A 22,424-nucleotide genomic window follows, 5' to 3' on the forward strand; every position below is an offset into this window, starting at 1 on the left:
TGTGAGCCAGCCCTCAGTTCTTCTGGTCGCAGGCAGGCTCAGTTGTAAGTCGATTAAAGCCAGAGTTTACTTTTACTCGTGTCTTGAGTGAATTGATGGTCGCATCAAAACCGTGCCCTGCTGACTTGGACGAAGAGTGAAAACCCCCAAGGGACACCCAACCTGACTCAGAGTTTTTTCTTTTCTATTTTTGTTTAAACATTTGTTGGGGCTGTGGCTGATGTACTCAAATATATATCTATATATGGGGGGGTTCCTGCTGTGAAAGATTGCCATAGTGCCACATGCACTGCTACTCCACAGGGCGGCACAGTAGCACAGTGGCTAGCACTGCTGCTTCACAGCACTGGGGACACAGGTTTGATTCCCACTTGGGTCACTGTCTGTGCGGAGTCTGCACATTCTCCCAGTGTCTGTGTGGGTTTCCTACGGGTGCTCCGGTTTTTCCAAGTCCCGAAAAATGTACTGTTAGGTGAATTGGACATTCTGAATTCTCCCTCTGTGTAGCCGAACAGGTGCCAGAATGTGGCGACGAGATGATTTTCACAGTAACGTCTGCAGTGTTAATGAAAGCCTACTTGTGACAATAACGATTTTTATGGATTGTTTGATATGGTTGTTTTATTTTATTGACTTTCCTGCTTTTGCATTTTCCGGATATACCTTCAATAGATTAACATAGGCGGCTGGGGGATTTCAGCAACTTCATTGTAGTGTCAATGTAAGCATATTTGTGACAAAGATTTTAATGATTATTTAAAAATATAGTTCTCTTATATATATTCAAGAAATTCCTCCCCCCCTCTTCAGTCTTCATACTGTTTTTTGCCGTTGTTATTAGGGATGATTTGAGTCCTTCGTTTTCACCAGACTATAAGACAGGGTTAGGATGCATATCATTGACCACTCAGTCAGTGTCAAACGGATAGGGAATCAGAGCAGCCCTCACTTCTGTGGCTTGTGCTGTGATACGTCACAGTAACTGTGACTTCAAGATGTTTAGCACATTGTGAACAGTTGGAGATGACACTGCAATTCAGCATTCTATTATCCTCCCTCCAGCTCCTTCAAATAGCATAAACCCTGTGAGAGTGCGCAGTTTGATGGGGACAGTGCAGAGGGAGCTTTACTCTGTATCTAACTCCGTGCTGTACCTGTCCTGGGAGGGTTTGATGGGGACAGTGTAGAGGGAGCTTTACTCTGTATCTAACCCCGTGCTGTACCTGTCCTGGGAGGGTTTGATGGGGACAGTGTAGAGGGAGCTTTACTCTGTATCTAACCCCGTGCTGTACCTGTCCTGGGAGTGTCTGATGGGGACAGTGTAGAGGGAGCTTTACTCTGTATCTAACCCCGTGCTGTACCTGCCCTGGGAGTGTCTGATGGGGACAGTGTAGAGGGAGCTTTACTCTGTATCTAACCTCGTGCTGTACCTGTCCTGGGAGTGTTTGATGGGGACAGTGTAGAGGGAGCTTTACTCTGTATCTAACCCCGTGCTGTACCTGTCCTGGGAGTGTTTGATGGGGACAGTGTAGAGGGAGCTTTACTCTGTATCTAACCCCGTGCTGTACCTGTCCTGGGAGTGTTTGATGCTGACTTGATGGTACCTGAATCACAGAATTTACAGTGCATAAGGAGGCCATTCAAGTACGCACCGGCCCTTGGAAAGAGCACCCAATTTAAACCTATGCCTCCACCCGGTTCCTGTAACCCCACCTAATCTTTTGGACAAATGGGAAATTTATCATGGCCAATCCACCTAACCTGTACATCACTGGACTGTGGGTGGAAACCGGAGCACCCGGAGGAAACCCACGCACACACGGAGAGGAAGTGCCAACTCCCCACAGACAGTCACCAGAAGCCGGAATAGAACCCGGGTCCCTTGCGCAGTGATGCAGCAGTGCTAACCACTGTGCCACCATTCGATGTTGCAACCTTGTATGTTCAAATATCTACACATACAATAAAACAAAACTGAAATGAATGTCAGATGGGCAGCTGTGATATATAAAAGATTTATTCTTTTTGGAAGTGCTTACAGTTCCTGCCACTCATCTTGTTTCAGAGTACTGGCTGGGTCAGAGCATCACATATCGTATTCAGTGTTAATGGCCACGGAAAGCAACAGCAAAATATTAATGAACAGATAAGGGGAGCGGCTAAAAGATGGAATGTTTTTTTAATGATTAAACAAGTCCTGTCAGGCACCACAAGGTGACAGGAAGCCCCCTATAAGCAAAGCGCAGTCGAGAATCACCCTCAATCAGATAAAGACAACAAAATCCAGGATCGCACTCAGGGCCCCCCGTGCCGTGCTGGAAATCTGTGCAAGTACCATCATCGTCTTCAGACTCAGCGGGGCCGAAGGATTCTTACCGAGCTGAAAAGGTCTTACCCCTGTGGACAAAACGGGACAATCAGAAGAAGTTAAGGATACCAGCTCCCCTCCGGACTCGCTCCCCCCCCCACCCCCAAACCTCACCCCCCCCCATTTCCAAATCCATGATCTGACCAGCCCGCCAACCCGGGCCCCAAATTTCAGAATGTTACGGGAGAGTCCACTGCGCTGTTGCCTGTGCTGTGCAAGAGGTCAGACTAATTGTCGCTTCAAGGAGATTTGTCATTGTGCTGCGCACGGAGAACAAACTGTTGGCAACAACACTGCAATTCGGCCTTTTACTGTCATCATTCCTCCAGCACATCGGCAAGACTCCCGGCCACCAACTCTAAACACCTCCCAGCCCAGCAACCGGGGGGGGGGGGGGTCTGGGAATATACAGTGCGCCTGTGGGAAGCGAATGGATGTTCAGAGGATGTGATAAAGTCTGTACGGACGCAGGGGTTTCCCCAGGAAAATCAGGAAGGGATAATCGTTGGATTCAGGAGCCAAACGTATTTCCTCGTCCATATCCACCGCATGCAAAACAAAGAGGACGTGTGACATTACCTAAAGCAAAAGGTGAGCGGAGGACAAGAGCCACTGATCGTGATAAGAAATTCTACTGGAGCTGAATAGTGAGGTAATGTGGGGAGTCTGTGACCCCCAGCCCAAACACCCCCCCCCCCCCCCCCCCCCCCCAGCCCAAACACGTACATCAGGATCGGTGTGGGTAGGGGAAACCAGAGTCTCAACTCTTATTTCTGACTCCAAACAGCTGGCTGCACACACCAGGAGAGAATGAGAAACCCTTTCCGTGGTGTTCCACAGGGCTCAGTGTTGGGGTCTCACTGTTTGTTGCATGTATTAAAAGACTTCATGCGGGAGGCGTGATTGGGAAATTTGCAGATGCCCGAGAAATCGGCCCTGTAGTTGACAGTGACGAGGATAGCTGCCGACTCCAGAATGATATCCATGGTTTGGCTGAGGGAGGTTAAATGGGATTGTCATGTGAGAGTATGTTAAAGAAATGGGTGTTTATTACTGCAGTGATGTCAGAGAGGGGGTGGAGCTGGGCTGTCTGTCAGCTTTTTACTTTCGTTTTAGGCTGTTTGCTGCAGCGTGTGTTTTAGTTTCATTTTCAGAGCTGGATAGTCGCAGTCACAGCCAGAAGGTGTATTAGAGTCTCTCTCTGTAATCTAAAGACTGTAAATCGATCCTGGTGATTTAAAACTATTAACAGTAGTGACTTTAACCTAATGTGCTTCTGGTAAAAGGTGCTTTTAGTCTTATGTTAAAAGGAAAGCTTAAAAGATTACTTAGTGTTGTATTCTTTGGGGGTTGTATTTGAATTAATGGTTGCTAAGATATTCACTATGTTTTAGAAAGGTTAACTTGAGTTCAAAGAATAAACGTTGTTTTGCTTCAAAAAAATACATTTCCGTTTCTGCTGTACCACACCTATAGAGTGGGCCGTGTGCTCCCCATACCACAATCTATTAAAAATTGTGGGTCAGGTGAACGCCATGATAAATTTTGGGGTTCTCTAAACCTTGGCCCATAACAAATTGGGGGCTCGTCTGGGATAAAAGTCTATCTATTGGGTTGGCTTAGTGAACTTAAAGACAGTGAGGGGTGAGCATATTGTGGTTGCTTTTCAGGTGTGGTATTCTAGTTTCAGTGGGGAGCGTGTTGTGGGCAATGGCTTTTTCAGAGGCTCAGAAGTTTTTGCTGGTGGAGACGGTCACACGCAGTAACTTATGGACAGAGCCTAAAACCAGACTGTTAGATTTGGCAAAAACATTGCCTGACAAAATGCAAAAAGATGAGGTAATTATGGCAGTGGCTAAGCATTTAAAGTTGCCTCAGATACAGTTTGACTCATGGGAAATAGCAAAAATTCAGTTGCAAATTAAACAAACGAAACAATTGAAACATGAGAAAGAATTAAACAGCTTGAATGCAAGAGAGTATACAGGGAAAAAGATAAAGAGAGAGAGTTTGAACTTCAGAAAATGGCCATGAAACATGAGTCAGTTAAAATTGGCAGATGTGAAGGGAAACTTATAGTTGGATGACAGTGATGGGTATAGTGAGAAAGAGCGTCAAAGTCGAAGGCTCGGTGGGAATTTATTTAAATATGTCCAAGCATTGCCAAGGTTTGACGAGAAGGAGGTAGAAGCCTTTTTCATTTCATTTAAGAAGATAGCTAAACAAATGAAATGGCCACAGGACATGTGGGTATTACTGATTCAAACAAAGCTGGTAGGTAGGGCTAGTGAAGTGTTTGCATCACCATCGGAGGAGGTATCTGAGACGCATGAGGAGGTGAAAAAATCCATCTTAGGTGCATACGAAGTACTGCCTGAAGCACTAGGTTCAGAAATTTAAGGAAAGAACCTGGTCAGACACAGAGTTTGAAAGGCTCAAACAGAGTAATTTTGATAGATGGATAAGGGCTTTGAAAATAGACCAAACGTATGAAGCTCTCAGAGAAATTATATTTCTGGAGGAATTTAAAAATTCAATTTCTGATGTAGTGAGAATTCATGTGGAAGAGCAGAGGGTTAAAACTGCGAGATTAGCAGCAGAAATGGCAGATGATTATGAATTAGTTCATAAATCAAAGCTTGGTTTCCGACATCAGTTTCAGCCTGTGAGGGATAGAAACTGGGGACATGAGAAATACTCAAGTGGTAAAGGTAAAGGTGATCTGATGGGAGATAATAAGGAGTGTGTGCCTCAGATTAAAAAAGAAATCCATGAAGGTGGAAAAGAAATGAAAAGTTTCAAATGTTTTCACTGTAATAAACTAGGCCATGTAAAGTCAGTGTTGGTGGTTTAAGAAAAGCACTGGAAAGGCTGATGTGGTAAAACAGGATAAGACAGTGGGGTTTGTTAAAGTGGTAAAGGAAAGCTCAAGGGAAGCGAAGGAGGTGCAAAAGATTGTACAGCCTGATCAAGAGGTGATTGATAAGAAGGTGCCAGATCTCTTGAATTTACTTGTGTGGGCAAAGTTTACTCATGTGTATCAGGGGGAGCAGGTATAGAAGTCACAATTTTAAGAGATACGGGAGCTAGTCAATCTTTAATGTTAAGAGATGAGGAATTATGTAGTTTGGGAAGAATGTTGCCAGAAAAAGTGGTAATATGTGGAATTCAGGACGAGAGGAGTAGTGTTCTATTATATAAGGCAAGGTTGTAAAGTCCAGTGAAGACTGGTGAAGTGGTAGTAGGAGTAATAGAGAAGCTATCTTGTCTGGGACTACAGTTTATCTTGGGTAATTATATAGCTGGATCGCAGGTGGGAGTGATGCCTACTGTGGATGATAAGCCAGTGCAAAATCAGCCAACTATAGTGTTGAAGGACGAATATCCTGGGATTTTCCTGGATTGTGTAATAACAAGGTCGCAAAGTCACAGGTTAAGACAAAAGGAGAAATCGAAGAGTGAAGATGAAGTTTAAGTGCAATTATCAGAATCGATTTTTGATCAGATGGTTGAAAAAGAACAAGAACAGGTGGAGGATGAGGCGGATATTTTTAGTTCAGGAAAATTGGCGGAGTTACAACAGAAAGATGTTGAAATAAAATGGATGCATCAGAAAGCATATACGGAAGAGGAATCTCAGTGGATACCAGAGTTTATTACCGTAAAAGTGATGTCTTGATGAGAAAATGGAGACCTTTACATATGCAGGCGGATGAAAAGTTTGGAAAAGCCCAGGTCACTTTCCTTGGCCGTACAATCGGACAGGGCCGCATGGTCACACGGGATGTGAAACTAACAGTTATTGAGGAGTTTTCAATACCCTTGAGACAAAGGGAAATAATGCGATTTCTTGGCATGAGTGGGTTTGATTGAACATTTGTGCAAAAGTTTTGTAACGTGATTGCTCCACTGATGGACTTGCTGAAAAACGTCGAAAATTTCAATGGACAGCGGAGTTTCAACAGGCATTTGACTGCCTGAAAACTGTGATAACCAATGCTCCTGTGTTGGAGAATTATAACGGACTCTGTGATCAGATTGAACTTAAGTATCTGACTTTAAAGACAAATGCCGAGGCATAGAGAAATGGATGGATCGTGCAGAGACCTTCTTGTTCAAAGAGACTGTCAATCGAGAAAGATTCCAGTTGGACGCAGAAAGAAAAATGGACTATATTATTATACCTGTTTGCGTGTGTTGTTTTTTGAAACAATAAAGCATATTTACTGTGTGCATTTCTTAAAGGATGGTGAAAAGGTGAAAAATGAAACCATCTTGAAGTTGAATGTTTATGTTTTTTTCTTTGGGGGAGGTGTCATGTGAGAGTACCTTTAAGAAATGGATGCTTATTACTGCAGTGATGTCAGAGAGGGGGGTGGAGCTGTCTGTCAGCTTTTTACTTTTGTTTTAGGCTGTTTGCTGCAGGATGTGTTTCAGTTTCGTTTTCAGAGCTGGATAGCTGCAGTCAGCCAGAACGTGTATTAGAGTCTCTCTCTGTAATCTAAAGACTGTAAATTGATCCTGGTGATTTAAAACTAACAGTAGTGACTTTAACCTGATGTGCTTCTGGGAAAAGGTGTTTTAAGTCTTATGGGTGTTAAAAGGAAAGCTTAAAGGATTACTTAAGTGTTGTATTCTTTGGGGGTTGTATTTGAATTGATGGTTGCTAAGATGTTCACTGGATGTTTTAAAAAGGTTAACTTGAGTTCATAGAATAAACATTGTTTTGCTTTAAAAATTACTTTTCCATTTCTGCTGTACCACACCTGTAGAGTGGGCCGTGTGCTCCCCATACCACAATCTATTAAAGTTGTGGGTCAGGTGAACGCCATGATACACTTTGGGGTTCTCTAAACCCTGGCCCAAAACAGGATTCAATCTGGGAAAATTGAGGGAATGAATTTGGAGGGTAAACAAAGCAAGAGAATACACAATAACCAGTGAGATATTGAGAGGGGTTGAGGAAGTGAGAGACCTTGGAGTGCGTGTCCGCAGGTCCCTGGAGGTGGCGGGATAGGTGGACAAGGTGGGAAGGGAAGCATATGGAGTGCGTTCCTTCATTGGGCAAGGTATTGGATACAAAAGCAGGGATGCAGTGCTGGAAATGTCTAAAACGCTGATTAGGTCGCAGGTGGAGCTTTGGGTACGGGTCTGGTCACCAACAAGGACATAGTTGCTCTGGAGGGAGGGCAGAGGAGACTTACAAGAATGTAGCCTGGGCTTGGAAATTGCAGCCATGAGGAGCGATTGGATAGGAGGCTGGGATTGTTTTCCTTAGAATAGGGGAGGCTGAGGGGGTGATCTAATTGATGTTCACAAAACGATGGGGGGCCGAGACAGGGTAGACAGGAAGGACTTGCTTCCCCGAGCTGAGGGACCAATTACTGAGGGCACAGATTTAAGGTGACGGGGAGAGGGATTAGAGGGGACGTGAGGAAAAACATTTTCACCCAGAGGGTGGTGGACGTCTGGAATTCACCTAAATTGGCGGCAGAGGCTGAAACGCTCGACTCATTTAATAGGTTCCTGGGTCTGTATCTGAAGCACTGGAACCTCCGAGGCCAGGGGCCAGGTGCTGGAAAATGGGATTAAAATGAGACAGTGGCTGAATGGCCTCTTTCTGCACCTTAACATTTCCATGGTTCGATAGTAGCAGTGGCCACATTCCAAGATCTCAAGTCGGCAGGCGTGCAACCTACGGGGAACCCGTCAGCTTTGGCTGGGGACCTGTGGGGGGATCAACCTTTCCAAATGTACGAGAACGGCAGAGGAGGTGGGAAATCCTAACCAGTGACTAGGGGAATGGCTCAGAAGGCGGAGGCCAGTGACAGCCAGCCCACTCTCATGATCCGGACGAAGTGAATGTGGCCGGTCACCTGTGAAAAGCCTGGGAGCTCACACCGTCCAATCCCCACAGCTGCCCATGGTGTGTCGATGACTACAGGACAGCAAGTGCCCTGGTAGGAGTAGCTGCAAGCAGCACAGGAAGAGTGAGACTGTGGGCCCAGCTCAATACAAACCCACACAGACCAGTGACATTACAGTCCGAGACCCTTTACAAAACAAAAACCCCAAAGTCAGGTACGGTAAGGGAATGGGGGGGGGGGGGGGGGGGGGGGAGAGAGAAATGGTGTACACAGACTCAGGCTGTGTGGTTTAGCTCATTGGAGGGGCTGGTTTAGCTCACTGGGCTAAATCGCTGGCTTTTAAAGCAGACCAAGCAGGCCAGCAGCACAGTTCGATTCCCGTACCAGCCTCCCCGGACAGGTGCCGGAATGTGGCGACTAGGGGCTTTTCACAGTAACTTCATTGAAGCCTACTTGTGACAATTAGCGATTTTCATTTCATTTCATTACATCAAAATCAGCTAGGGACTTGGAGAGCACAGCCTGCCTGGAACAGATGTGCAGCACACTCCATTAAACCCCGTCTGCATTTCATTCAGCTCGTACTTTCAGTTATTCTGTAATATGCTCCCCCACCCCCCCGACCTTTATCTTTACTCTGGACACTGGCTCCCCCTCTACCAATTGGCCGGTCTTCACATATCAGACCAGTGGATACCTACTGACTATTCCACTATGATAGGGACATGCTGTCCTCAGCCAGCAGGGAGCTATCTGCTGTGGAATAGGACAGCCAGCAGGGAGCTATCTGCTGTGGAATAGGACAGCCAGCAGGGAGCTATCTGCTGTGGAATAGGACAGCCAGCAGGGAGCTATCTGCTGTGGAATAGGACAGCCAGCAGGGAGCTATCTGCTGTGGAATAGGACAGCCAGCAGGGAGCTATCTGCTGTGGAATAGGACAGCCAGCAGGGAGCTATCTGCTGTGGAATAGGACAGCCAGCAGGGAGCTATCTGCTGTGAAATAGGACAGCCAGCAGGGAGCTATCTGCTGTGGAATAGGACAGCCAGCAGGGAGCTATCTGCTGTGGAATAGGACAGCCAGCAGGGAGCTATCTGCTGTGGAATAGGACAGCCAGCAGGGAGCTATCTGCTGTGGAATAGGACAGCCAGCAGGGAGCTATCTGCTGTGGAATAGGACAGCCAGCAGGGAGCTATCTGCTGTGGAATAGGACAGCCAGCAGGGAGCTATCTGCTATGGAATAGGACAGCCAGCAGGGAGCTATCTGCTGTGGAATAGGACAGCCAGCAGGGAGCTATCTGCTGTGGAATAGGACAGCCAGCAGGGAGCTATCTGCTGTGGAATAGGACAGCCAGCAGGGAGCTATCTGCTGTGGAATAGTTTCACTCCTGTCCAGCTCCAGGGCAAACCCACTTATAGTTCAACTTCTGCATTGACCGAGTTTATGGCAGGGGACAAATTTAACTGTGGATCACAGGCTGTAAACTCGACATTCGGCCCTGTGAAGCCTCAGTGTGGATAACAGGCTGTAAACCCGGCACGCTGGCCCTGTTTGGGCTTTGTTTTACTGTAATTATTTATTTCTGGTAAAGCGAGTGCGATCAGCTGGGACAGAGGGCAACTCAGCCACTCGAGCAACTTGCTTCTCTACATCACTCACGCGTGTATCCTATCAGAAGACCTGACTGTCCTGCACTGCACTGCACTGTCTGTCCACTCTCCAGACACTGTAGCTATTGGACTATCACCAAAGACACCTTGCTGCATAAAGCCAGAAGAGAGTCTGCCATGGAAACACCTGGCGGAATGGAGAGACAGAAAAAACACCATAACACACAAAGCAACATGCAGAGATAAGTGCAAAATGTACTTATGCTATCACTGTATAACACTGGGGTACAGTACTGGTGGGGACCGGTCTGTCAGTGTATAACACTGGGGTACAGTACTGGTGGGGATGGGTCTGTCACTGTATAACACTGGGGTACAGTACTGGTGTGGACGTGTCTGTCACTGTATAACAGTAGAGTGCAGTACTGGTGGGGACAGGTTTGTCACTGTATAACACTGGGGTACAGTACTGGTGGGGACGGGTCAGTCACTATGACACTGGGGTACAGTACTGGTGGGGACAGGTCTGTCACTGTATAACACTGGGGTACAGTACTGGTGGGGACGGGTCAGTCACTATGACACTGGGGTACAGTACTGGTGGAGACGGTTCTGTCACTGTAACACTGGGGTACCGTATTGGTGGGGAAGGGTCTGTCACTGTATAACACTGGGGTACAGTACTGGTGGGGATGGGTCTGTCACTGTATAACACTGGGGTACAGTACTGGTGCGGACGGGCCTGTCACTGTATAACACTGGGGTACAGTACTGGTGTGGACGGGCCTGTCACTGTATAACACTGGGGTACAGTACTGGTGTGGACGTGTCTGTCACTGTATAACAGTAGAGTGCAGTACTGGTGGGGACAGGTTTGTCACTGTATAACACTGGGGTACAGTACTGGTGGGGACGGGTCAGTCACTATGACACTGGGGTACAGTACTGGTGGAGACGGTTCTGTCACTGTATAACACTGGGATACAATACTGGTGGGGACGGGTCTGTCACTGTATAACAATGGGGTACAGTACTGGTGGGGACGTGTCTGTCACTGTATAACACTGGGGTACAGTACTGGTGGGGATGGGTCTGTTACTGTAACACTGGGGTACAGTACTGGTGGAGACGGGCCTGTCACTGTATAACACTGGGGTACAGTACTGGTGGGGACGGTCTGTCACTGTATAACACTGGGGTACAGCACTGACGGGGGCGGGTCGGACGCTGGGTAACACTGGGGTACAGTACTGGTGGGGAGGGGTCTGTCACTGTATAACACTGGGGTACAGTACTGGTGGGGACAGGTCTGTCGCTGTATAACACTGGGGTACAATACTGGTGGGGAGGGGTCTGTCACTCTATAACACTGGGGTACAGTACTGGTGGGGACGTGTCTGTCACTGTATAACACTGGGGTACAGTACTGGTGGGGACGTGTCTGTCACTGTATAACACTGGGGTACAGTACTGGTGGGGATGGGTCTGTTACTGTATAACACTGGGGTACAGTACTGGTGGAGACGTGTCTGTCACTGTATAACACTGGGGTACAGTACTGGTGGGGATGGGTCTGTCACTGTATAACACTGGGGTACAGTACTGGTGGGGACAGGTCTGTCACTGTATAACACTGGGGTACAGTACTGGTGGGGATGGGTCTATCACTGTATAACACTGGGGTACAGTACTGCTGGGGATGGGTCTGTCGCTGTATAACACTGGGGTACAGTAGTGGTGGGGATGGGTCTGTCACTGTATAACACTGGGGTACAGTACTGGTGGGGACGGGTCTGTGACTGTATAACACTGGGGTACAGTACTGGTGGGGATGGGTCTATCACTGTATAACACTGGGGTACAGTACTGCTGGGGATGGGTCTGTCGCTGTATAACACTGGGGTACAGTAGTGGTGGGGATGGGTCTGTCACTGTATAACACTGGGGTACAGTACTGGTGGGGACGGGTCTGTCACTGTATAACACTGGGGTACAGTACTGGCGGGGATGGGTCTGACTGTATAACACTGGGGTACAGTACTGGTAGGGACGGGTCTATCACTGTATAACACTGGGGTACAGTACTAGTGGGGACGGGTCTGTGACTGTATAACACTGGGGTACAGTACTGGTGGGGACGGGTCTGTGACTGTAACACTGGGGTACAGTACTGGTGGGGACGGGCCTGTCACTGTATAACACTGGGGTACAGTACTGGTGGGGACGGTCTGTCACTGTATAACACTGGGGTACAGTACTGGTGGGGAGGGGTCTGTCACTGTATAACACTGGGATACAGTACTGGTGGGGACGTGTCAGTCACTGTATAACACTGGGGTACAGTACTGGTGGGGATGGGTCTGTCACTGTATAACACTGGGGTACAGTACTGGTGGGGACGGTCTGTCACTGTATAACACTGGGGTACAGTACTGGTGGGGAGGGGTCTGTCACTGTATAACACTGGGATACAGTACTGGTGGGGACGTGTCAGTCACTGTATAACACTGGGGTACAGTACTGGTGGGGATGGGTCTGTCACTGTATAACACTGGGGTACAGTACTGGTGCGGACGGGCCTGTCACTGTATAACACTGGGGTACAGTACTGGTGTGGACGGGCCTGTCACTGTATAACACTGGGGTACAGTACTGGTGTGGACGTGTCTGTCACTGTATAACAGTAGAGTGCAGTACTGGTGGGGACAGGTTTGTCACTGTATAACACTGGGGTACAGTACTGGTGGGGACGGGTCAGTCACTATGACACTGGGGTACAGTACTGGTGGAGACGGTTCTGTCACTGTATAACACTGGGATACAATACTGGTGGGGACGGGTCTGTCACTGTATAACAATGGGGTACAGTACTGGTGGGGACGTGTCTGTCACTGTATAACACTGGGGTACAGTACTGGTGGGGATGGGTCTGTTACTGTAACACTGGGGTACAGTACTGGTGGGGACGGGCCTGTCACTGTATAACACTGGGGTACAGTACTGGTGGGGACGGTCTGTCACTGTATAACACTGGGGTACAGCACTGACGGGGGCGGGTCGGACGCTGGGTAACACTGGGGTACAGTACTGGTGGGGAGGGGTCTGTCACTGTATAACACTGGGGTACAGTACTGGTGGGGACAGGTCTGTCGCTGTATAACACTGGGGTACAATACTGGTGGGGAGGGGTCTGTCACTCTATAACACTGGGGTACAGCACTGGTGGGGACGTGTCTGTCACTGTATAACACTGGGGTACAGTACTGGTGGGGACGTGTCTGTCACTGTATAACACTGGGGTACAGTACTGGTGGGGATGGGTCTGTTACTGTATAACACTGGGGTACAGTACTGGTGGAGACGTGTCTGTCACTGTATAACACTGGGGTACAGTACTGGTGGGGATGGGTCTGTCACTGTATAACACTGGGGTACAGTACTGGTGGGGACAGGTCTGTCACTGTATAACACTGGGGTACAGTACTGGTGGGGATGGGTCTATCACTGTATAACACTGGGGTACAGTACTGCTGGGGATGGGTCTGTCGCTGTATAACACTGGGGTACAGTAGTGGTGGGGATGGGTCTGTCACTGTATAACACTGGGGTACAGTACTGGTGGGGACGGGTCTGTGACTGTATAACACTGGGGTACAGTACTGGTGGGGATGGGTCTATCACTGTATAACACTGGGGTACAGTACTGCTGGGGATGGGTCTGTCGCTGTATAACACTGGGGTACAGTAGTGGTGGGGATGGGTCTGTCACTGTATAACACTGGGGTACAGTACTGGTGGGGACGGGTCTGTCACTGTATAACACTGGGGTACAGTACTGGTGGGGATGGGTCTGTTGCTGGGTAACACTGGGGTACAGTAGTGGTGGGGGCGGGTCTGTCGATATGTGACACTGAATTAAGTATCTCACACCACACTTGCCGTTATTGCAGTTTTCCTCCCATTTCGGGTTTAATTTGCTAAAGCATAACTGGAAAAGGCAGTGGACTTGTTTGGATCACGAAAGAGGGTGAACTGCATGAAAGGTGATGCAGATACCGAGCACGCTTGACAACAAACACATTTGCACAGAGAGAATGCAAAGCAGAATTCAAATTCCACACAAAATGTTTTGTAATGAGAAGGATGCAACGCACAAAAATTCTGGATGCAAAGCAGGTGGAACAGTTCCAGAGATTCCCAATGGGAGTGACTGCGTGCAAAGACACAGGAGGGAAGGAAACTTAAAGCTGTTGGGTCACATTGCTCCCTCTGGCAGCACACACACGGCACAGGATCCTGAACAGCCCCCTGGGCAGAGCAGGGATTGATTGTGGCTGAGTGGTGACGCCGTTGACTGGGGACTGAAGCGTGAGAAGATAGAGGCACTCCTGACACACCCAGGCTTCCTGGCTATTCCCCCCTCTTGCACCTGATTGGGTAATAGGAAGCAGGAATAAAAACATTTTATTCTTTGAGATTTACCTTGAAAGCTTGCTTTGGTGAACATACAGATCTTTTTGGACATGGGTTGAGGAAATCTGTGCTGTTGGTGATCCCACTCTTCTGGAATCCATATCCCTCTATTCCCATCCTATTCATGTATTTGTCAAGATGCCCCTTAAATGTCACTATCGTCCCCACTTCCACCACCTCCTCCGGCAGCGAGTTCCAGGCACCCACTACCCTCTGTGTAAAAAATAAATCTCCCTTTAAACCGTGTCCCTTGCACCTTAAACCTACGCCCCGTAGTAATTGTGAAACCCACAGACACGGGGAGATTGTGCAAACTCCACACGGACAGTGACCCAGAGCCGGGAACAAACCTGGGACCTCGGCGCCTTGAGGCAGCAATGCTAACCACAGCGCCACCGTGCTGCCCCCTTCCTGCCCTACTTAAACAAAGGAACAACAGTGGCTATTCTCCAGTCCTCTAGGACCTCTCCTGTAGCCAGTGAAGATACAAAGGTTTCTCTCAAAGCCCCAGCAATTTCCATCGATAGGTATTTGACCCTCAGACATCCATCCCACGAGTACCGAGGCTATTCCCAAGGCTCCGATGGCCTCCCTCAGAGCAGGGTCAGGGCTGAAAGCCTGGGCTTTCCCAGACCCACAGCTAGTTGAATACTTCATGCCTCGGAAATGCTGGTTAGTTGTGCTCACTCTGTGTGGCATCAAAAAACTACTTTCGATTCCTATTACATTGAATCACACCTGCTTTTAATGTGGAGCTCTGATATTTCCTTACTGTTGGTCGGGGTTAAGTGAGGATGTTTGCTTCATATTATTCGTTCCGAGAAACGGTTTTGTATGGGCTGAATTCATTTCCAGTAGAGAGCAATGACCTAATCTATTAATCAAAGTGTTTAATACAGTATGGTTTGTAAAGCACCAAGTGATGCTTCATTTACAGCAGAATAAGCTCTAACAGGCCATTCAGATCTTCTTGTGTCAGCTCCTTCACTTGATCATTCCTCCACCCACCCTCCAGAATCTACCCCCTCCCAAAGCAAGACCCTCCAGTTCTACCCTACATTGACGGCCCAGTGTGGGCTGGCCAGAGATGCAGGGTTGAGAGTTGGGCTCTTTTACAATCTCTAGCTTCAACCCAGTGAATCAGACAGATTGGTATCACAATGGGCAAAGATTGGGAGGCAGTGGCGTAGTGGCATTGTCACTGGGCTAGTAATCCAGAGATCCAGTGTAATGCTCTGGGGACGTGGGTTAGAATCCCACCCGGGCAGATGGTGGAATTTGAATTCAATAAAAAAATTTGGAATTAAAAGTCTAGTGACAGAATATGAAACCATTGTCGATTTTTGCAAAAACCCATCTGGGTCACTAATTCTGCCGTCCTTACCCGGTCTGGTCTACATGTGACTCCAGACCCACAGCAATGTGGCTGACTCTTAAATGCCCTCAGGGATGGGTATTAAATGCTGGCCCGGACCGCAACCCCCACATCCCATAAACGAATAAAGGAAAAAAGATTCCCGGCCCCTTCCTCCCTGCCAGTACTTACGACATTGTTTTCATCTCTTTCTTCTCAGTCTCTGGCCGTGCCCGGTTCAAAACCTTCAGGAAGTCCGAGGTCTTGGCTCTCATGCGAGTGTGAATATAGGCCTGCGAGCAATATAAAGACAGCTCAAATATCAGCTGCCCTCAAGCCAGTCCAATGTTGAACCTCAGAAATATGTACAGTCCATCAAGGTTCCCCACGGTAGGCTATTGCAGAAAATACGGAGGCATGGGATTCAGGGTGATTTAGCAGTTTGGATCAGAAATTGGCTAGCTGTAAGAAGACAAAGTGGTGGTTGATGGGAAATGTTCAGACTGGTGTCCAGTTACTAGTGGTGTACCACAAGGATCTGTTTTGGGGCCGCTGCTGTTTGTCATTTTTATAAATGACCTGGAGGAGGGCTTAGAAGGATGGGTGAGTAAATTTGCAGATGACACTAAAGTCGGTGGAGTTGTGGACAGTGCAGAAGGATGTTACAAGTTACAGAGGGACATAGATAAGCTGCAGAGCTGGGCTGACAATGGTAAATGGAGTTTAATGCAGAAAAGTGTGAGGTGATTCATTTTGGGAGGAATAACAGGAAGACAGAGTTCTGGGCAGCACGGTAGCATTGTGGATAGCGCAATTGCTTCACAGCTCCAGGGTCCCAGGTTCGATTCTGGCTTGGGGCACTGTCTGTGCGGAGTCTGCATATTCTCCCCGTGTGTGCGTGGGTTTCCTCCGGGTGCTCTGGTTTCCTCCCACAGTTCAAAGATGTGCAGGTTAGGTGGATTGGCCATGATAAATTGCCCTGTGTGTCCAAAATTGCCCTTAGTGTTGGGTGGGGTTACTGGGTTATGGGGACAGGGTGGAGGTGTTGACTTTGGGTAGGGTGCTCTTTCCAAGAGCTGGTGCAGACTCGATGGGCCGAATGGCCTCCTTCTGCACTGTAAATTCTATCTATGTAATGGTAAGAGTCTTGGTAGTGTGGATGAGCAGAGATATCTCGGTGTCCATGTCCATAGATCCCTGAAAGTTGCCACCTAGGTTGAGAGGGTTGTTAAGAAGGTGTATGGTGTGTTAGCTTTTATTGGTAGAGGAATTGAGTTTCGGAGCCCTGAGGTCATGTTGCAGTTGTACAAAACTCTGGTGCGGCCGCATTTGGAGTATTGCGTGCAGTTCTGGTCGCCACATTATAGGAAGGATGTGGAAGCATTGGAAAGGGTACAGAGGAGATTTAGAAGAATGTTGCCTGGTACGGAGGGAAGATCTTATGAGGAAAGGCTGAAGGACTTGAGGATGTTTTCGTTAGAGAGAAGGTTAAGAGGTAACTTAATTGAGGCATACAAGATGATCAGAGGATTAGATAGGGTGGACAGTGAGAGCCTTCTCCCGCGGATGGAGGTGGCGAGCACGAGGGGACATGGCTTTAAATTGAGGGGAGATAGATATAGGACAGATGTCAGAGGTAGGTTCTTTACTCAGAGTAGTAAGGGCATGGAATGCCCTGCCTGCAACAGTAGCGGACTCGCCAAAACTAAACGCATTCAAATGGTCATTGGATAGGCATATGGACGATAAGGGAATAGTGTAGATGGGCTTTAGACTGGTTTGACAGGTCGGCGCAACATCGAGGGCCGAAGGGCCTGTACTGCGCTGTAATGTTCTATGTTCTAAGGCTTATACTGTAGAGAGACTGATTAGCTGTGGCTCATGGCAAATGAGTGTTGGGGCTGGGGGAGTTAAGACAGGAAGGTGTGACACTCAGGAGGAGTGTGACAGGAAGGTGTGACAGGGTGCTTACACTGCTTGCATAACTTTTAAACCAACATGATATTGTGATAGGTCAAGGTTCACTGATGCCACCGATGGTGGAACCGTCACCGATATTCACCACTCAAGCCAATGCACAGAGAGTGATTACTTGATACCAGCACATGATTGAACATTACAGAACCACCTCCCCCAAAGCAAGTCAATAACACGGTCTGAGAAGCATGTGGCACAAAGGGCTTCGTAAAATCATGCAGTGCAGGAGGCCATTCGTCCCATCAGGAGCATACTTGTCTTTGAAAGAGCTATTCAGTTAATCCCACTAATCATAGAATTTACAGTGAAGGAGGCCATTCGGCCCATCAAGTCTGCACCGGCTCTTGGAAAGAGGACCCTACCCAAGCCACACCTCCACCATACCCCTATAACCCAGTAACCCCACCTAACCCAAGGGCAATTTATCACTGCCAGTCCACCTAACCTGCACATCTTTGGACTGTGGGAGGAAACGGGAGCACCCGGAGGAAACATACGCACACACGGGGAGAATGTGCAGACTCCACACAGACAGTGACCCAAGCCGGGAATCGAACCTGGGACCCTGGAGATGTGAAGCGACAGTGCTAACCACTGCGCTGAGGCCTTTTACTGACAAAGAGCAAAGAAAAGTACAGCACAGAACAGGCCCTTCGGCCCTCCAAGTCTGCGCCAACCATGAGCTGTCCGTCTAAACTAAAATCTTCTACACTATATACACACCATATATTCCCGTAACAGCCTCCCCGAACAGGCGCCGTAATGTGGCGACTAGGGACTTTTCACAGTAACTTCATTTGAAGCCTACTCATGACAATAAACGATTTTCATTTTTTCATTTTCACTTCCGGGGTCCGTACCCCTTTATTCCCATCCTATTCATGTATTTGTCAAGATGCCCCTTAAATGTCACTATCGTCCCTGCTTCCACCATCACCTCCAGCAGCGAGTTCCAGGCACCCACCACCCTGTGTAAAAAAAAAACTTGCCTCGTACATCTCCTCTAAACCTTGCCCCTCGCACCTTAAACCTATGCCCCCTAGTAATTGACCTCTACCCTGGGAAAATGTCTCTGACTATCCACTCTGTCTATGCCCCTCATAATTTTATAGAGCTCGATCAGGTCGCCCCTCACCCTCCTTCGTTCCAGTGAGAAAAAAACAAGTTTATTCAACCTCTCCTCATAGCCAATGCCCTCCTTACCAGGCAACATCCTGGTAAATCTCTTCTGCACCCTCTCTAAAGCCTCCACATCCTTCTGGTAGTGTGGTGACCAGAATTGAACACTATACTCCAAGTGTGGCCTAATTAAGGTTTTGTACAGCGGCAACACGACGTGCCAATTTTTATACTCAATGCCCCGGCCAATGAAGGCAAGCATGCTGTCTGCCTTCTTGACTACCTTCTCCACTGTGTTGCCCCTTTCAGTGACCTGTGTCAATACTCTTGAGGGTTCTACCATCCACTGTATATTCCCTACCTGTATTAGACCTTCCAAAATGTATTACCTAAATGCATGACCCCAAGCCCTGCAATCCAGTCAAAAAGATACAGGACCTGAGAACATTCCAGTGCCCAGTTCAGGATTCCGACTTCCACATGGGGAAGAAAAGTGTCGGTAGCAGCAGTGGGTCCTCGGTACAAATGAGACAGCTCCTGCCCCGTCCGCAGAGAGCTCAGAGTTTATTGCCGCTTGGCAGCGACGGAACGCTGGAACACACGGGTCTGCCGACTCACCTTGGAACATTTGATGTGGTAATGCAGGTAATCCCTGAAGGTGTGGATCAGGTTGATGGTATTGTCACGAGTGTTGGGGTTGGTGTGTCGGGGAAACAGCACTGGCAAAAGAGAAACAAAAACGGTCAAAGTCTCGTCACAGCAGCACCAGAGGAATGGGATGCATCTTCCAATTATTTTTCTCCTCACACTGCACGCACACAAACCAGCTCCCATATCAAAAACACAAGGAGCTCAAACCAATTCTGGGATGACACCTCGCTGCAAAAATATTATGTGGTTTAATTGTTTTGAATGATTTGTCCGTATTGAACATATGTGCCCGATTTAGGGAGATGATATTTCACTGCCATAAAATTGCACTGTGTAGGGACTAACATATTAACATGTCAGTCCCTACATATTAGCATTAGGGCAGCACGGTAGCACAAGTGGATAGCACTGTGGCTTCACAGTGCCAGGGTCGATTCCTCGCGGGGTCACTGTCTGCACGCTCTCCCCGTGTCTGCGTGGATTTCCTCCGGGTGCTCCGGTTTCCTCCCACAGTCCAAAGACGTGCAGGTTAGGTGGATTGGCCATGATAAATTGCCCTTAGTGACCAAAAAGGTTAGGAGGGGTGATTGGGTTACGGGGATAAGGTGGAAGTGAAGGTTTAAGTGCTTCGGTGCAGACTCAATGGGCCGAATGGACTCATTCTGCTCTGTATGTTCTATGGATAAAGGACTGGTTAGCTAGTACAGAGTAGGGGGAAATGGGTCGTTTTCAGATTGGCAAACTGTAACTAGTTGAGTGCCGCAGGGATTAATGCTGGGGCCTCAACCTTTTTCAATCTGCATCAATGACTTGGATCAATGGGCTGGATGTATCTTCACTAAATTTGCTGATGACACAGTAAGCTTCAGGCGGAAGTGGAGAGTCTTCAAAGGGATAAAGACAGGTTGAGTGGGTAAGAATTTGGCAGCCAGTGCATAATGCCAGTAAATGTGAACTTCTTCACTTTTGAGAGGAGGAATTGAAAAGCAGTATACTGGTGGCATTGTGGTACTGTTACTGGAATTCTTTCCAAGGGCAGACGGAGGTCCTGCACACTGCCAACCAATGTAAATTAACTGGCAGTGGGAGTTTGAGAGTCAGTGTTGCATGTTATTGATTAACACAAAGGGACGTGAGCGTACTTGTGCACGAAACACAAAGCCAGCAGGTAATCAGGACGGCAAATGGAATGTTGGTCCTTATTCCAAGGTGGTTGGAGTTGGGAAATGTTGCTGCAACTGTACAAGGTACTGGTGAGACCACATCGAGAACAGTTCTGGTCCCTTATTTAAGGAACAATATTGGGCTGGATTCACCGATACCCCAGCCGCATGTTTCTTAGGACTCTTTACTCCTGTGGTATAAATTCTTGTGATTATTTGAAATTTGGTATTCTTGTGCTCGTCCTGATGAGTACAGGATGAAAAGCTTCAGCAACAGGTCTCTTTTCAACCAAAATAGGGCCAAATTTTGTTAACTGAGAAATGAGCCACTGAACTGGAGCAGCCCAATACATCAAGCTGCAGTACTCTGTTAGGTTAACTAGCAGAGCATTACATGCCCTGGGAGTGTTTGATATGGACAGTGTGGAGGGGACTTTACTCTGTATCTAACCCCGTGCTGTAACTGTCCTGGGAGTGTTTGATGGGGACAGTGTAGAGGGAGCTTTACTCTGTATCTAACCCCGTGCTGTACCTGTCCTGGGAACGTTTGATGGGGACAGTGTAGAGGGAGCTTTACTCTGTATCTAACCCCATGCTGTACCTGTCCTGGGAGTGTTTGATGGAGACAGTGTAGAGTCGGCTTTACTCCGTACCTGTCCTGGGAGTGTTTGATGGGGACAGGGTAGAGGGAGCTTTACGCTGTATCTAACCCCATGCTGGACCTGTCCTGGGAGTGTTTGATGGGGTCAGTGTAGAGGGAGCTTTACTCTGTATCTAACCCCATGCTGTACCTGTCCTGGGAGTGTTTGATGGGGTCAGTGTAGAGTGAACTTTATTCTGTATCTAACCCCGTGCTGTACCTGTCCTGGGAGTGTTTGATGGGGACAGTGTCGAGGGAGCTTTACTCTGTATCTAACCCCATGCTGTACCTGTCCTGGGAGTGTTTGATGGGGACAGTGTCGAGGGAGTTTTACTCTGTATCTAACCCTGTGCTGTACCTGTCCTGGGAGTGTTTGATGGGGACAGTGTAGAGGGAGCTTTACTCTGTATCTAACCCCATGCTGTACCTGTCCTGGGAGTGTTTGATGGGGTCAGTGTAGAGTGAACTTTATTCTGTATCTAACTCCGTGCTGTACCTGTCCTGGGAGTGTTTGATAGGGGCAGTGTCGAGGGAGCTTTACTCTGTATCTAACCCCATGCTGTACCTGTCCTGGGAGTGTTTGATGGGGACAGTGTCGAGGGAGTTTTACTCTGTATCTAACCCTGTGCTGTACCTGTCCTGGGAGTGTTTGATGCAGACAGTGTAGACGGAGCTTTACTCTATCTAACCCCGTGCTGTACCTGTCCTGGGAGTGTTTGATGGGGACAGTGTAGAGGGTGCTTTACTCTGTATCTAACCCCGTGCTGGACCTGTCCTGGGAGTGTTTGATGGGGTCAGTGTAGAGGGAGCTTTACTCTGTATCTAACCCCATGCTGTACCTGTCCTGGGAATGTTTGATGGGGACAGTGTAGAGGGAGCTTTACTCTGTATCTAACCCCATGCTGTACCTGTCCTGGGAGTGTTTGATGGGGTCAGTGTAGAGTGAACTTTATTCTGTATCTAACTCCGTGCTGTACCTGTCCTGGGAGTGTTTGATGGGGACAGTGTCGAGGGAGCTTTACTCTGTACCTAACCCCGTGCTGTACCTGTCCTGGGAGTGTTTGATGGGGACAGTGTCGAGGGAGTTTTACTCTGTATCTAACCCTGTGCTGTACCTGTCCTGGGAGTGTTTGATGGGGACAGTGTAGAGGGAGCTTTACTCTGCATCTAACCCCGTGCTGTACCTGTCCTGGGAGTGTTTG

General features: G+C 48.1%; 1 protein-coding gene and 1 non-coding gene across 3 annotated transcripts in view; both read right to left on the bottom strand.

Moving 5' to 3' along the window:
• Positions 1 to 2,000: 2,000 nt before the first annotated feature.
• Positions 2,001 to 22,424, bottom strand: part of arpc2 (actin related protein 2/3 complex, subunit 2) — a 60,241-nt gene continuing 39,817 nt past the window's right edge. Inside the window, exons 8-11 of one of the 2 annotated variants that reach the window (XM_038790198.1) lie at positions 19,387 to 19,487; positions 15,865 to 15,965; positions 9,895 to 10,032; positions 2,001 to 2,397 (exon numbers count right to left, since the gene is read on the bottom strand). In XM_038790198.1, coding sequence (XP_038646126.1) covers positions 2,373 to 2,397; positions 9,895 to 10,032; positions 15,865 to 15,965; positions 19,387 to 19,487 — 365 coding nt within the window. In that variant the 3' untranslated portion in view covers positions 2,001 to 2,372. The remainder of the gene's footprint in view (positions 2,398 to 9,894; positions 10,033 to 15,864; positions 15,966 to 19,386; positions 19,488 to 22,424) is intronic. The other variant, XM_038790199.1, reaches the window with a different exon arrangement.
• Positions 2,584 to 2,697, bottom strand: LOC119962516. Its single transcript, XR_005459893.1, has one exon. It is a non-coding gene; the product is annotated as a small nucleolar RNA SNORD89 (small nucleolar RNA).

Source organism: Scyliorhinus canicula, chromosome 2 (genome assembly GCF_902713615.1).
Source record: "Scyliorhinus canicula chromosome 2, sScyCan1.1, whole genome shotgun sequence".
Classification (NCBI taxonomy): Eukaryota; Metazoa; Chordata; class Chondrichthyes; order Carcharhiniformes; family Scyliorhinidae; genus Scyliorhinus; species Scyliorhinus canicula.